Source organism: Gasterosteus aculeatus, chromosome 10 (genome assembly GCF_964276395.1).
Source record: "Gasterosteus aculeatus chromosome 10, fGasAcu3.hap1.1, whole genome shotgun sequence".
NCBI lineage: Eukaryota > Metazoa > Chordata > Actinopteri > Perciformes > Gasterosteidae > Gasterosteus > Gasterosteus aculeatus.
Genome location: NC_135697.1, coordinates 10,993,735 through 11,006,034, shown reverse-complemented (window position 1 = coordinate 11,006,034; position 12,300 = coordinate 10,993,735). Strand labels below are relative to the sequence as shown.

Here is a 12,300-nt window from a genome sequence, read left to right as displayed (position 1 = left end):
AGGGGAGGACAAGAAGAGCTAAGGCCCGTCGGTGTCTCTGTCTCTGTGTCAAGGAGTGAGATCAAGGCAAGTGGAGGGAATTAAGAGATGGAGGGATACTCTTCTTCCTCTGGTCTGTTTTCTGTTAATCAGGCTCTTCTAATCTCGCCACATCCTTCCATGGCGCGGCCCAGCTGTGCAAACCTCTGACTTCACCACTTGTGCACTCTACGCACGCCGAAGCCAAAAAATACCCAGATAGTGTTTGTTTTGCTCAATCTAAAGTGAAGCTTGTACTTTCCATTCAAGTTAATCAAAACGGCTGATCCCCCCCCTTTAAGAATCATATAAATACTTTTACTCTAGTCTGAGGGTTTCCTGTAACTATGAACTGATGCTATTTTCAGCTCAATTCTAGTGTGCACGACACACATTTATCTCAGACCGGATCCTGCAGGTTTAGAATAGAAATCAGCAGCATGGACACAAATAGAGCCGCTGCAGATTGAAAGATAACAGTGACTTTATTTATGAGGAACAGAGAATTCATGATAATTGTGACTTAATTTCCGAGGGGCAGAGAATGAATTCAGTATTGCCAAAATGACAGCGAGGGGAAAATGATTCAGATGAAATCAACATTCAACAGCTTCAGGGTGCTTCGACATTTTTCTCTAAATCTTTGGAATGACGTCCCCCCCAAAATGAGCCGTCAACAGCAGTTGGAAATTTTCTTCAGAAATAGCCCATGAGAACATGTGCTTTAATGTTGAAACTATAGAGCCCCGGCCAATACACACACAGGCTGATGACCGCCGGGGGAAGACAAACATAAACCAAACTACAAAAAAAAGCTCCAAACGTCCACGTCTTTGCCAAAGAATGCAGTGTTCTCATGTGACCTTCTGAATCGGTGTCCGCTATCATTTCTCAAAGCACTTCTTGCACAAGATAATGTGGATTTAGGGAGCTCCTAAAGTCATAAAGTCAGTTATATTAATAACATAAAGAAGACATTTTGTTTGAGAATAGCAACAAAACAGTTGCATTGGTATTCAAGGTTGTGTTTTTGTATTTCTTTGTTACAGGTTTGTGCAAATGACGTTTGTTTGTCTGCAAAAACAAACTGTTGCCGCTCCTCTTGCCGCTCTACATGGTGACCACGATATAGTTCAACAGCACAGGGCAATTGTAACTTTTGAGGAAAACAACCTTGTGAATGTGGAAAGCTTCACTCGGGCAGAACAGATGCATAAATTACTTGTTCTAGGAAGCAGTTGAAGGGTTGAGACTAAAGGAACTGGCTCCAGCTTTGGTAGAGCTCAGAGCATCCTGCCTGCTGCTGCGCTGCAAGTGAAAACAAGACGTGGGGAGATTTTCTTGGAGAAGAGTTCCCTTTCCATGAGGAGATTTCCAATATGTTTGCCACGTGGCTTCTAACTAATAATCCATACAAGCATAATTGTATAATGTATAATTCATACAGTCTGCATACATCTCTGACAGTCTCTCATAAAACTAACTAAAACTAATAGTTTAGCTACAAGCTGCTAAACAAACCTTACTGCAAAAGAAAGCATGTGGTTAGAACCCAAAGCTGAAATCTCTTAACACCGGTCAATTATTCCTCATGTGTGGATCTGGATTTGGCATTAGACTGCGTACGCGTTCTTTCCGTTGCTCTCAGCTCCTGTTGAAGCCCTTAGTCTCCGGAGAAGGACGAGCAGCGAGGCAGCTATGAACACATTAGCATCAGGAAGGACGCTGGAGTGACACGGGAGAAGACAGGGAGAGCAGTTCAAATGAAAGCGTCACTAACTAATATTTGAGTGATGTAACAAGATCTGTGACTCTCAGTTATTTGTCTTTTCATGTTTCAACTAGCCTTTAACTACTAAGATTGGAGGTCGCATACACCAAGGGAAACGCGACACTAGTGTCCCAAACCGACCACTTCCTCTTGTTTGCGCACTGCACAAGTCAAAGAGAAGTGACACCACTGTGAAAAAATATCATTGCAAATGATTCCTTTTAACAGAACCACAAGGAACTTATTTGGCCTGCACATGTTTTTGTCTCTGGGAAGACAGTCCTGCTCTGCAGCCATGGGCAAAGTTCCTGTTGACACTCATCCATATTTAAGATACTGCTTTTTGTTGTTGTTTTTCTATGAGCGCCAGACGTCTGCTCTCCTGGCTCTGGTCATCCTCCAGCAGAATGTGGTCCAGGAGACACCTACTGTAGCGGGAACTAACACAATGCTTGTTTTTAATAGGTAGGGTTCTATATTGCTCTCCGCCTGAGGACAGATTTATCACCACAATTGATTAAAAAACGTGCAGGAAGTAGCAAAGCTTTACAGGTGTGTTGGTGAGAACTACATGAAGGACATATTTATTAATTGAATACGTTTATTAGTAATCAGAACAAGGGAACAAAACGTCCGACGAAGAATAACACTTAAAATCTGTTTTGTTTCTATGGTGACAATAAATTCCTTGCTCGACAATCAGCCGGCTCTTTAGTTGTAATGTTGTAGTTATTTTCAGTTTACTGTTGCCGCTGTGGAGGGAAGGTGAACCATGCAAACGACGGGAATCGTAAATTGGATTTAAACAAACACACACACACACCAATTGACACACACAGACAGGCAAAACACACACAAGTACTCGCACATATTTTACGAGCCTCAGGCCTCACTGCCTTTGGAGAGAGGCCAGAAATAACAAAGAAACTCCAACATGATTGATTGCAACTCTGACAACTGATTACCAGAGTGAAAGTTTATGGAATTTGACATGGCAGCAGCTTATCCAATGATCACAGGACCTCCATGCACCAGATTCATGCCAGTACGCAGGAGTTTTGGGGGTTTCTGTGCTGCTGCCTGTCTGCACATTCACTGACAGCAGCCTGAACACTTTTTGATTCCCAATCTGAACCTTTTGAGAGAGAAAACAGATCACTGCAACACAGTATTTAGCGATTAATGCACCACACTAACCCCAGTCTGTGGCCGGTATGTACTGTATACAGTCCAGGTAGAGGACTTCAGACAGCACAGTACGTCATTGGCTTCTCAAAGCCACGCAAGCATCCCTCCCTTTAGGTTGGAGGGAGAGACTGCTGGAGCCCAACACGCTAAACAGCAGGCCAGAGAAGAAGGGCTGCTGACGTGGAGCCATGCTTGCATCACACACACTCACTCAGAAGCATCTGCAGCTGGAGACACTCAGAGCGCCTGTCTGGGAACCGGCCAGTGGACCTTGAAGTCAAGATTTGAAGCGGGGGAGATGGAGCAAAGTTTAATTTCAACAAAATGTAGTAAAAGCCTGGGAATGTACACAGACTGACGGATACGTGTATGAACAGACGGATAAACACAGATACACATCTGATGGAAGCTGGAGGTCACCTGCTGGTTATTAGGACATACGGGGGCACTTTAACACTCACGTCGCTTTTTTATTTTAGAACTATAAAACTGTGAAACTAATCCTAACTTTCGTTATCTAGCATCAAAGGGTTGTTTTAAAAGCAACAACTCTGTATCTTGCTGTAGCAAGCATTTGTTTGGAACAAGTCAAATCACAATTAAAGCTGTCAGATCATATTGAGAATAGACATATTTGAAATGCCTGATTCAAAAGAGCGTGTCCATGACCACTTCCCTTTGTGTCCACTGTTTCCACAGCGGGTTTTGTGTTTCATCTCTGAATTAATTGCAGACAACGGCCTACCGCAGACATGGGAGTAATGGAAAACTTATTACGATGGGGTTTGACAGCAATCCTTTCCTGGTGGCGTGCATGGAAAAGTCACCGTGCTGCCAAATATCAGGCAAATCTCTTTCTTTCTCTTGTGATCTTTTCCCTTTAATTATCACAAAGATGACGCCATTGTCCCAAGGCCAATACCGAATAAAAGTGTTCACTAAGCATTTAGTAGGTCAGAGGTGAGAGACGTCAGAGAGGAGATTTACCAGATCGAAACTTCAGAGGAGTTTTTGGCATAATTCCGGCATCTGGTGGGGAAAGTGAATATTGCTCTTACAGTGTGTTCCAGGTCGCCACACAGGTTACACAACAGTAGGAACATTACCAATACATGAAAAAGAGCGAAACAATTATTTACAAAGTAAATATCACAAAGCTTTTTCATTTATATTTAACTCCTTAGATAAAAATTAGATTATTTCAGTTTCACTTTTACCCAAATAACAAATAGGTATATGGAGAGTGATTATGTTATTATTACTTTCTAACAGCCAAGTTCACATTGTCATTTTAAAAGTTCCCAAACGGACTTCACGTCCTCAAAGAGTCGTAAAAAATATCCGGAACCTTTTTCCCTTTTAAAACTGTCGGACTCTTTTTGCCGACGGACTTTGCGGTGTCACACCAAATGCGGTCCGTCACGCGAAGTACTGTCACAGAATTGTGTACATTTACTCTTTATCGGTGCAACTTGTTTAGTGAATATACTTTTGATGGATTGCGTGGAGCAGACAGACACAGAAGCGACGGCGCCGTCGGTCATCGACCGGTATTACACGCGATGGTTCCGGGCCGGTGAGTAACATTCACGCAGTGAGTAACAAGTCGCCCGCACGTTCTGTTAGCTGCTAAACGAGCTAACGTTAGCACAACCTGAGATCTCTGCGGATGTTGTTAGCGTTTCATCTCGATGCCGTTAGCCATCATAATGCGTTTTATTGTATACATGTTGAGTGTGTGTGTTGTGGTTGTTTTATTTAGATATGAAGGGGAAACCGTGTGAGGACCACTGCATCCTGCAGCATTCAAACAGGTAACCAGGTCATCACGGGTAACAGCAGGGGGTCATCGTTACATTATTTTATAAATACTTCAAACTGAATAACACAAAAAAAGTAACCCTCTCTAAAAAGTGACAAGTTGATTACAGGTACAGGTAGTTCTATTTTTCTCCATTTATAAATTTAACCTCTAAATTGACCTCAGTTGTGTTAGTGGTTTAAACTGGATATAATCCATATATGTTCTACGTGAGTCCCACTCTTGATTGTGTGTCTGCAGACTCTGTGTCATCACGTTAGCGGAGACTCATCCGATCCTTCAGGACGGACGGGCGATCAAAAGCATCAATTACCAGATCAGTAATGGTTGCAGTCGGCTGAACAACAAAGTATCTGGAAAGTCCAAGCGGGTAAATTCACAGTGATCAATAAAGCTACAGATGATCTCATGAATGAAGGAATGAATAAATAAATAAATTTGTACGTCTGTAGCTTTCCACTCTTCAACTTGGCCTGTCAATTATTCTCCAATTATAGGGGGGTCAGTTCCTTACTGACTTTGCACCTCTGTGCCGGATAACGTGCACAGATGAAACCGAATACACAATCTACAGGTGAGATAATCGTATTGTTTTTCACTTCACACGTTGTAAATGCTTGTCTGTCGGGATCAGGCACATAAATCTGTTGTTTTTTTTTAGTTGCATCCGGGGTCGTCTTCTCGAGGTCAATGAGAGTATATTAGAAACCCCTACTCTCCTGCTGGAAAAGGTAACTATATTATCACATTATAATGTTATCACTTGGTTACTGTCGTCATGTATACTTAATGTAACCATTTTAAGACCATATTTTGAATAACTTTAAAAAACACTGCTGTAGAAGAGGTGACTGTTTATATCAACTATGCCACAATTGAAGTTTCATATAACCTAATATGAATAAATGCTTAAATAGCGCTCTGTGTGTTAAATCTGAACAGCCATCCACTGAAGGATACATTGCCGTCATCTTGCCAAAGTTTGAGGAGAGCAAGAGCATAACAGAGAATCTTCTGAGCAGAGAGGAGTTCGAGAGCGTCGTCTCCAAGCGAACTGTTGCCCAATCTCAACCATCGTGACTGAGCTCCACATTCTGGTCTCACTGCAGTCAAAACTATTCTGCCCCTCGTCGGGTCGGACTAAGACCGACGACCGAGAGGCACCGTTTGTTTTGGCCACTTCAAAAGGACTATTTCATATGATGCAAGCTGTGCACTGCGCCTGTGTACTTCAAGTTCTTTAATCATTTAGTTCATTTTATAAATGAGTAATGGAGGAAAACATTACAATTTACTTGAAGTCTGTTATAAGCACAACGAATATTTAATTTGAATTATTTTTATAGAATGTCAATAAATACAACAAACGGGAATTTAAGAAAAATATTGTTTATTTTTTTTGTGTCACTTTTATTAACCTTACAATTGTCAAAAGAATGGATGGTCCAAAACTAGATCAAATATTTCTTCACATCTTTAGCGCAACTACAATGACTGGCATCCCGAGCTGCTCTCACTGTACAGAGCATCTCTCAAGCTTAATGTACGTCATCATCTCAGTCATTATTACACCTCTCATCTAGTACCAAAGTACTACCTTAGGGTACATTGTGTGTATTTCTATATAATCTATGCTTCAAGTACCCTATTATAGATACCATTTACAAATTGGCCTTCAAGGCAGCTTCACAATGATAGTCTTCATAACAAATACGCTCCAATTGACACATGTTCAGAATTAAGGTTCAGTTTTTGTTTTTTTTAAACTGCGTACAACCACACACTGATTTAATAACAGCACAGCATGAATAAAGCTTCAGGCACCCCACAAGTATCATAGTAGTACACTTTTAGAGAGGAAACTAGGCCCATCCAGCAACCTAAACTGGAGGTGTAAGCTTTATTTTTCACACTAGTAGCAAGCTGAAAACGGTAGCTTACTAATGAGAACAATCATATTTGGCGTTAAACTGTGATTAATAACACGTCTAGTGTTCCACAACACGCTGTATGGAAAGTAGTCATTAATCGTATGGTGTGGTTGACGTTTTAAATACTTATTTACCCAAGTGAGATGAATGAAATTACCAGACACAATGTACCACTACATCTAATACTACAGAAAAAGTGTCAACATTACAAGCTTATGACACGTAGACCACAAGAGACTCAAACACAAAGGTTTGGTGATGATTTCAAAATTTGGCCAACATGTGCAACACGTTTACAATACAGCACGAAGCAATTGGGCTTGCAACACAGAGGCACATAGTGAAGACGGATGTATGGCTAAGCTGAGCATTAACAGGAGTCGTTTCCCCTGATTTCTGATCAGTTTATTGACTCAATTCCCAGAGGATCGATAATAAGTGACTTGGAAATCAGTGAGGAGCCTCACTACAAAGTCACACTCTTGGCTGATTGTCTCCATCTTGTGGCCTCGTGTGAAACTGGTACTTTTGGTGACAAAGCGACCTTGGATTCAACGTTCCCCTGGGAACAGCGAGCCGCGTAAAGCTTACACTTCATCATCCAGACGACAAATACAATCTCTAAACGCCCCGAGGCATCCATCTTCACCACATACACTCCTCTAGCTCCCTCTGGTGTGTGCATGGGGATGACGGGAAGTAAAGTATTTCCTGAAATAGATGTTCTGCAGAAAAGGGAGGTTGACTATGTGCTGCTTCAAAGGACAACAGGGAGGGGACTACTCTGGATTATTTGCTCTCAAGGAGGTTAAGCCCGACTATGTGTTGCTCCAGCGATTTGACCCCAAAGCCGTTGCTGTCCTTGTTAAGAGTTTCCTCCTCTTTGACCGGCGTGGATGCGTCCTGCCTCTCTCTCCAGTCCTGCAGGGACCCCAGGCTACTCCTCTCCGACTTGTACTGCAAATGGACACAGCAAGCAGAATAAATGAATGGAAATGTTTCTTCACCAACGTGCTTAGTCATAAGTCCTGTTTAATCACCTTTCTGGTGAGCTTGTGGCAAGTTGATAGAATGGAGAGAACCACAGTCAAGATGCCTCTGGTTGTCTGTATGGATGAGTCCACCTAGAGGCAAAGACATTCAATTATTATGCACAAGTTTAAGAGGGGAAGCATGGACAGCCATTACATTCAAAGGCAACAACATACACAAAGATCCAGCAGCCAACGTGTCAGAATGTATCCCCTAGCGCAGTGGTCCCCAACCGCCGGGCCGCGGACCGGTACCGGTCCGTGGGCCGTTTGGTACCGGGCCGCACCACAGAAAGCTTATATATATATTTTTTTTCTGGAAAATGTTTTATTTAGAAAATTGACCAGATTTTCTCCTAATTATGTGCGGTCGTCCCTCTGACACATTCCCCTCGCGTCTATTGTGTCTTAACTGAGACATTGATGCCCGTCTGATTTTTGGGGGATGTATTTTTTTGTGTGTTTGATTATTTTTTTTGTGTTTGATTATTTTTGAAGCTTGAGGGAAAAAAATGAAGCCTGCTGGTAACGCTGTTTCTGATTTAAGGTTTTCTCAACAGACCAGGCTTTCTTTTTTTATATATACTCACAAACAGAAAAAGGTTCAACGCGTAGTACGAGTACCTTCTGGAAGGTGGCAGTCTTGCCCTGCACTGGGCTCCTGGCTCCCGTCTGCAGCTGTTGGCACAACGGCAACATTTTCTCCATCTCTGTCATCACCACCGACTTCTCCTCCTCCTCAACTAGCTGGAACAGGGACGAGGACAGAAACAGAGACGTCTTTCGGGGGCACCGCTACGGTGGAAACACAAGTCAGGTCTCACAAAAAAACAAAAAAAAGAGGGTGAAATGAATAAAACTGTAGCGTAGCTTGATGTAATCCGTCAGCAACAGCCAGGTCACGATCTACTGCTTAAGTCTGTTATTGGGCTGCGTTAATCCCTCCATCTCAGTCACAGGGGCCATCAATCTATTTCTGGGACACGCCACAAGCGACCTAAAAACACGCGCTCCTTTATTCAGCATATCGGCACTCATGACAGCAAAAATACACGGAACCGCCTCAGACCTCAATTACAAAAATGCTCCTGATTTGCATAAACAGCCCGATCCCGCCAATGAAGGCAACGCAGGTGCGCTACAAGTTTGTTGCCAAAGAACTTTGAGCGGGGAGGGACAGACGGGGGGACTCCATTAGCGCCGGCTTGTTTGATGTAATTAATCAAAACGCGCGAGGCAAATTGAAGAGCCGGGGGCCTGCGGATCATGAATTAGTCCAGAGCGGTCGCTCTAGACTCCCCCCCCCCGCCCCGATTCACGCTGCGCACATCCACATGTGCACCAACATACCCTCCTACGGCCTCAGCGGTGACAAATGAACGTCGTTAACGGCTGTCACAAAAGAGCCGTGTAATTACAGTTGGAGGACCTGTGGAAGGAGTTGGAGGGGGGGACGGGGGGGGGCAAGCGGAAGGAGGGCACTGGGGCTGCGTCTGTTTGTTGGACCTTCAAGAAGAAGACTGTGGAAGTGCGTGACAGCCTTAATTTCCGGCTTTGGTTGTATGATTTATAAGGCGAACTTGGCACCGTGGCGTGCCAGAGCGGGTGATACGGGCGTGCGGCGTGTGAGAGGCGCAACGTGGGCATAGAGATGGGTGGGCAGCTTGTCCTATGCAAAAGAAAATGTTGAAAATGTTTTTCCTGTTGTCTCTCTTTACACGTCTACCGAGTGAGCGTCACGCCACTATTTTGTTTTAGATTCTACCAGAGAAACGGGAACATAAATCACTCAAAGACAGAAAATGCTTCTGGATCCTTTAGGTGTTCTACTGCACTCATTGTGTTGCTGCTTATACGAAACGTCTGCTTACATGTTACATAACTCACATTGGATTTATTTCTGCAAAAACATTTAAAAAGTGTTTTTTTGTAGATACATTGGATTTGTTCAGCCTTAAACTGTGTTCAGGAGAGAGAGAGAGAGAGAGAGAGGGAGAGAGAGGCTTATTGCATTTGTGTGTACCTGAGTGGAAAAGGTGCGGAGAGAAGAGCACAGCTGGAGTCCCTCTTCAGAGAGAACCTTAAGAATGAGTCAGAAATCAGAAGACATACACAAATACAGCCCAAACTATGATTATTTTACTTTTTCTAAAGCTATTCCTATCAGCGTGCCTTCCCGTCTTTTTCCCTCCCGTTCCTCTTCTTCCCTTATCTCACTCGCTCGCCCCAAATTTAATAACATTTTTACAACGTGCTTCTATAAATTGCTTTGTGAAGCCACGTACTGGGGCGATAGATAGATCAATAGATCACTAAATGCCACCATCCCATCATTCACGTCCCCTCGCATCTGACGGGGCACGACTAGTAGCGTCTCTATGCTCGGACACACGAGGTGATAACAAACAAGGTGGCATGGAGGCGAGTATCTACTGAATTGGGAATGTTGAGTAATTTAGAGAAGCAGGTTCTAAAAATGTTAGAAACAGACGCATTTATTTGCAACTTTGATGAAAAGCGAGGAAGAAAGAACAGAGAGTAAGGAGAAGGAGAGATATGAGGTCATGGACACACGTACCTCTGCTTGATGGAAAAGGTCGACTGTTGTTTTCAGCAGCCCCTCCCCTCTGGGAAGTAATGTCGGAAACAAAAAATGAGGAGAGGAATCATGGACGGGCCAGAGGGGGATAAAGACTAAATACGTCTACCCATTCAAACTTTGACTTAGATAAATCAAAAAAAAGGTTATCAAAACGTCCATGTCAACTTTGTCGGTGCCTCGAACGATGCGGGTTGAATATCGATAGCTAGGAGCTCGAGAATCTCATTACCTGTAAGCCCCTGAAGAGATTCATGTGGCTGCTAAGAGGCTTTACCACATTGATCCCTGAAATGCAATCGGAGCACGTGTGTGCGTCGGCGCGGCGCTGTTGGGTCACCTGGTGAACAGGTACATGTTGTGGGCCATGCTGGCCAGGCTCTGGCTCTGTCGGACAACGTCGTGTTCCTGCTCCTCCCATTTCTCCACCTCCGCGTCCACGTCTGACGACAGCAGACGGAGCTCCAGGCCCTGCTTGGCCATGCTTGTCTGCTCCTGCGCGCACAGGGAGACACACACAAAGTGATACTAGAAACTGAAATCTGATTTTTCCAGATATGTAAAACTGAAAATCAACACCGTGACTTTTGTAATCAGCAAGATCGAGTTGTGGTGCTGTTAGCATGCGAACGTAATCAATTGTTCCAAAATTGTGACACAAAGTTTCTGGGAGATAAATATATTGCTGTGATGTGTTGTGCTGAAAGCCAGAGGAGAATAGTGGATGTTCACCTCTGCGTCCAACTTTACAGCCTTGGCAGTCTTCATGTTAGCCGTGTGTTTCTATGGGTAAAGAAAACAGGTATTGATTATCTGTATTTACATGGCTATATATGTACACGTGGACATTCATGAGGATGGAAGTTGTGACACTCACCCCGGTTCTGGGAAGTGACACATAAGATCTTTTGTCTCCTAAGAGAGGAAAGTAATTAAGATAATCTGAATACATGGTAATAAACACGGACTGATGCTTTATGTTCCAGTTAAAATCACGTTTTTCCAAAACATCATAATTCTATTTTACACTCGTCTGGAATTGTCATAGATATCATATGAATAACATTTGAAACAATTCAAGATATTTGCTTGCTTTGCTAAACGTCATTTAGGCATTTGAAGGGTTCAGGCGCAAAATGTTGACAGAGAATGTCATTCTTTAAGGATCGAATGCCATTGAGAGCATATTTTGCGTGCATTCTCTTCTGCTTCCCGCTCTTCCCGAAGGACTCCCTGATGTGTTTGCTGCTGACCCACACAAATGCACACGCGAAACCATTAATAACTGAAGAGAAACGCACCTCGCCTGCCTTCAAAGACGTCGTTGATCTCCCTCAGCAGCAGGGCCATGTCACAAAGCTGCGACTCCCAGGCCTCACAGAACACCTCCAGGTTCTCCTTTGCGATCTTACTGGACGGGTGGAGGGCCAGCGTCTGGGCAGCCGACACGATCTGAGTGGGAAGTGTGCGATAATGAGAAAAGTTTCATTCAAATGAAGTTGGTCGGTAAAGAGAGCGAAAAACAATGCAAATGCAGTAAAAGACAGTGAGACTAAATGTGTTTTTTTCAGTGATGGTCCATTTGTTTGACTCGTCTCTCTACGGCAATGGGTCATCTGTGCCTAATCTGTCCCCAATTCCCCAACACTCGGCCTCCATTCACACCAGCCCAGTTTGATGTTTTGTCTCCAGTTTTGTTCGGAATTGCCTACAATTTTGTCCGTGTCCTCGCCTGCTGGTTCCTGTCTCTTATTATTGGCCTCCAACTTGGAAGCAGTTTTGAATTAAATCAGTGATGCTTCCTCTTCTTTGTCTGCATTCAGGTCCGTCCCCTGTGCCTGCTTCCCAGACTTTGACATCAAACACAAGACTGGAGGCGGCTATACGTTTCAAACTGTTATTTAATACAGCGACTTGACACTAGACCGTAACCAAGTCAT

The 12,300-nt window shown here is 43.5% G+C and overlaps 2 protein-coding genes across 8 annotated transcripts in view; one reads left to right on the top strand and one right to left on the bottom strand.

Moving 5' to 3' along the window:
• The first annotated feature begins 4,315 nt into the window (after positions 1-4,315).
• Positions 4,316-6,183, top strand: abitram (actin binding transcription modulator). The gene is made up of 6 exons (XM_040188702.2): positions 4,316-4,553; positions 4,740-4,791; positions 5,040-5,169; positions 5,297-5,373; positions 5,461-5,530; positions 5,742-6,183. The coding sequence occupies exons 1-6, from the start codon at positions 4,472-4,474 to the stop codon at positions 5,877-5,879; spliced, it is 549 nt and encodes a 182-aa protein (XP_040044636.1). The 5' UTR covers positions 4,316-4,471; the 3' UTR covers positions 5,880-6,183.
• The window catches only part of ctnnal1 (catenin (cadherin-associated protein), alpha-like 1), a 36,555-nt gene continuing 30,427 nt past the window's right edge, over positions 6,173-12,300 (bottom strand). For 5 of the 7 annotated variants that reach the window (XM_040188701.2, XM_078081709.1, XM_040188699.2 and 2 more), the window contains 9 exons: positions 11,662-11,812; positions 11,238-11,275; positions 11,093-11,143; positions 10,701-10,855; positions 10,340-10,388; positions 9,785-9,841; positions 8,386-8,508; positions 7,771-7,854; positions 6,173-7,687 (listed from right to left, as the gene is read on the bottom strand). In XM_040188701.2, coding sequence (XP_040044635.2) covers positions 7,520-7,687; positions 7,771-7,854; positions 8,386-8,508; positions 9,785-9,841; positions 10,340-10,388; positions 10,701-10,855; positions 11,093-11,143; positions 11,238-11,275; positions 11,662-11,812 — 876 coding nt within the window. In that variant the 3' untranslated portion in view covers positions 6,173-7,519. The remainder of the gene's footprint in view (positions 7,688-7,770; positions 7,855-8,385; positions 8,509-9,784; positions 9,842-10,339; positions 10,389-10,700; positions 10,856-11,092; positions 11,144-11,237; positions 11,276-11,661; positions 11,813-12,300) is intronic. The other 2 variants (XM_078081711.1, XM_078081710.1) reach the window with 1 other exon arrangement.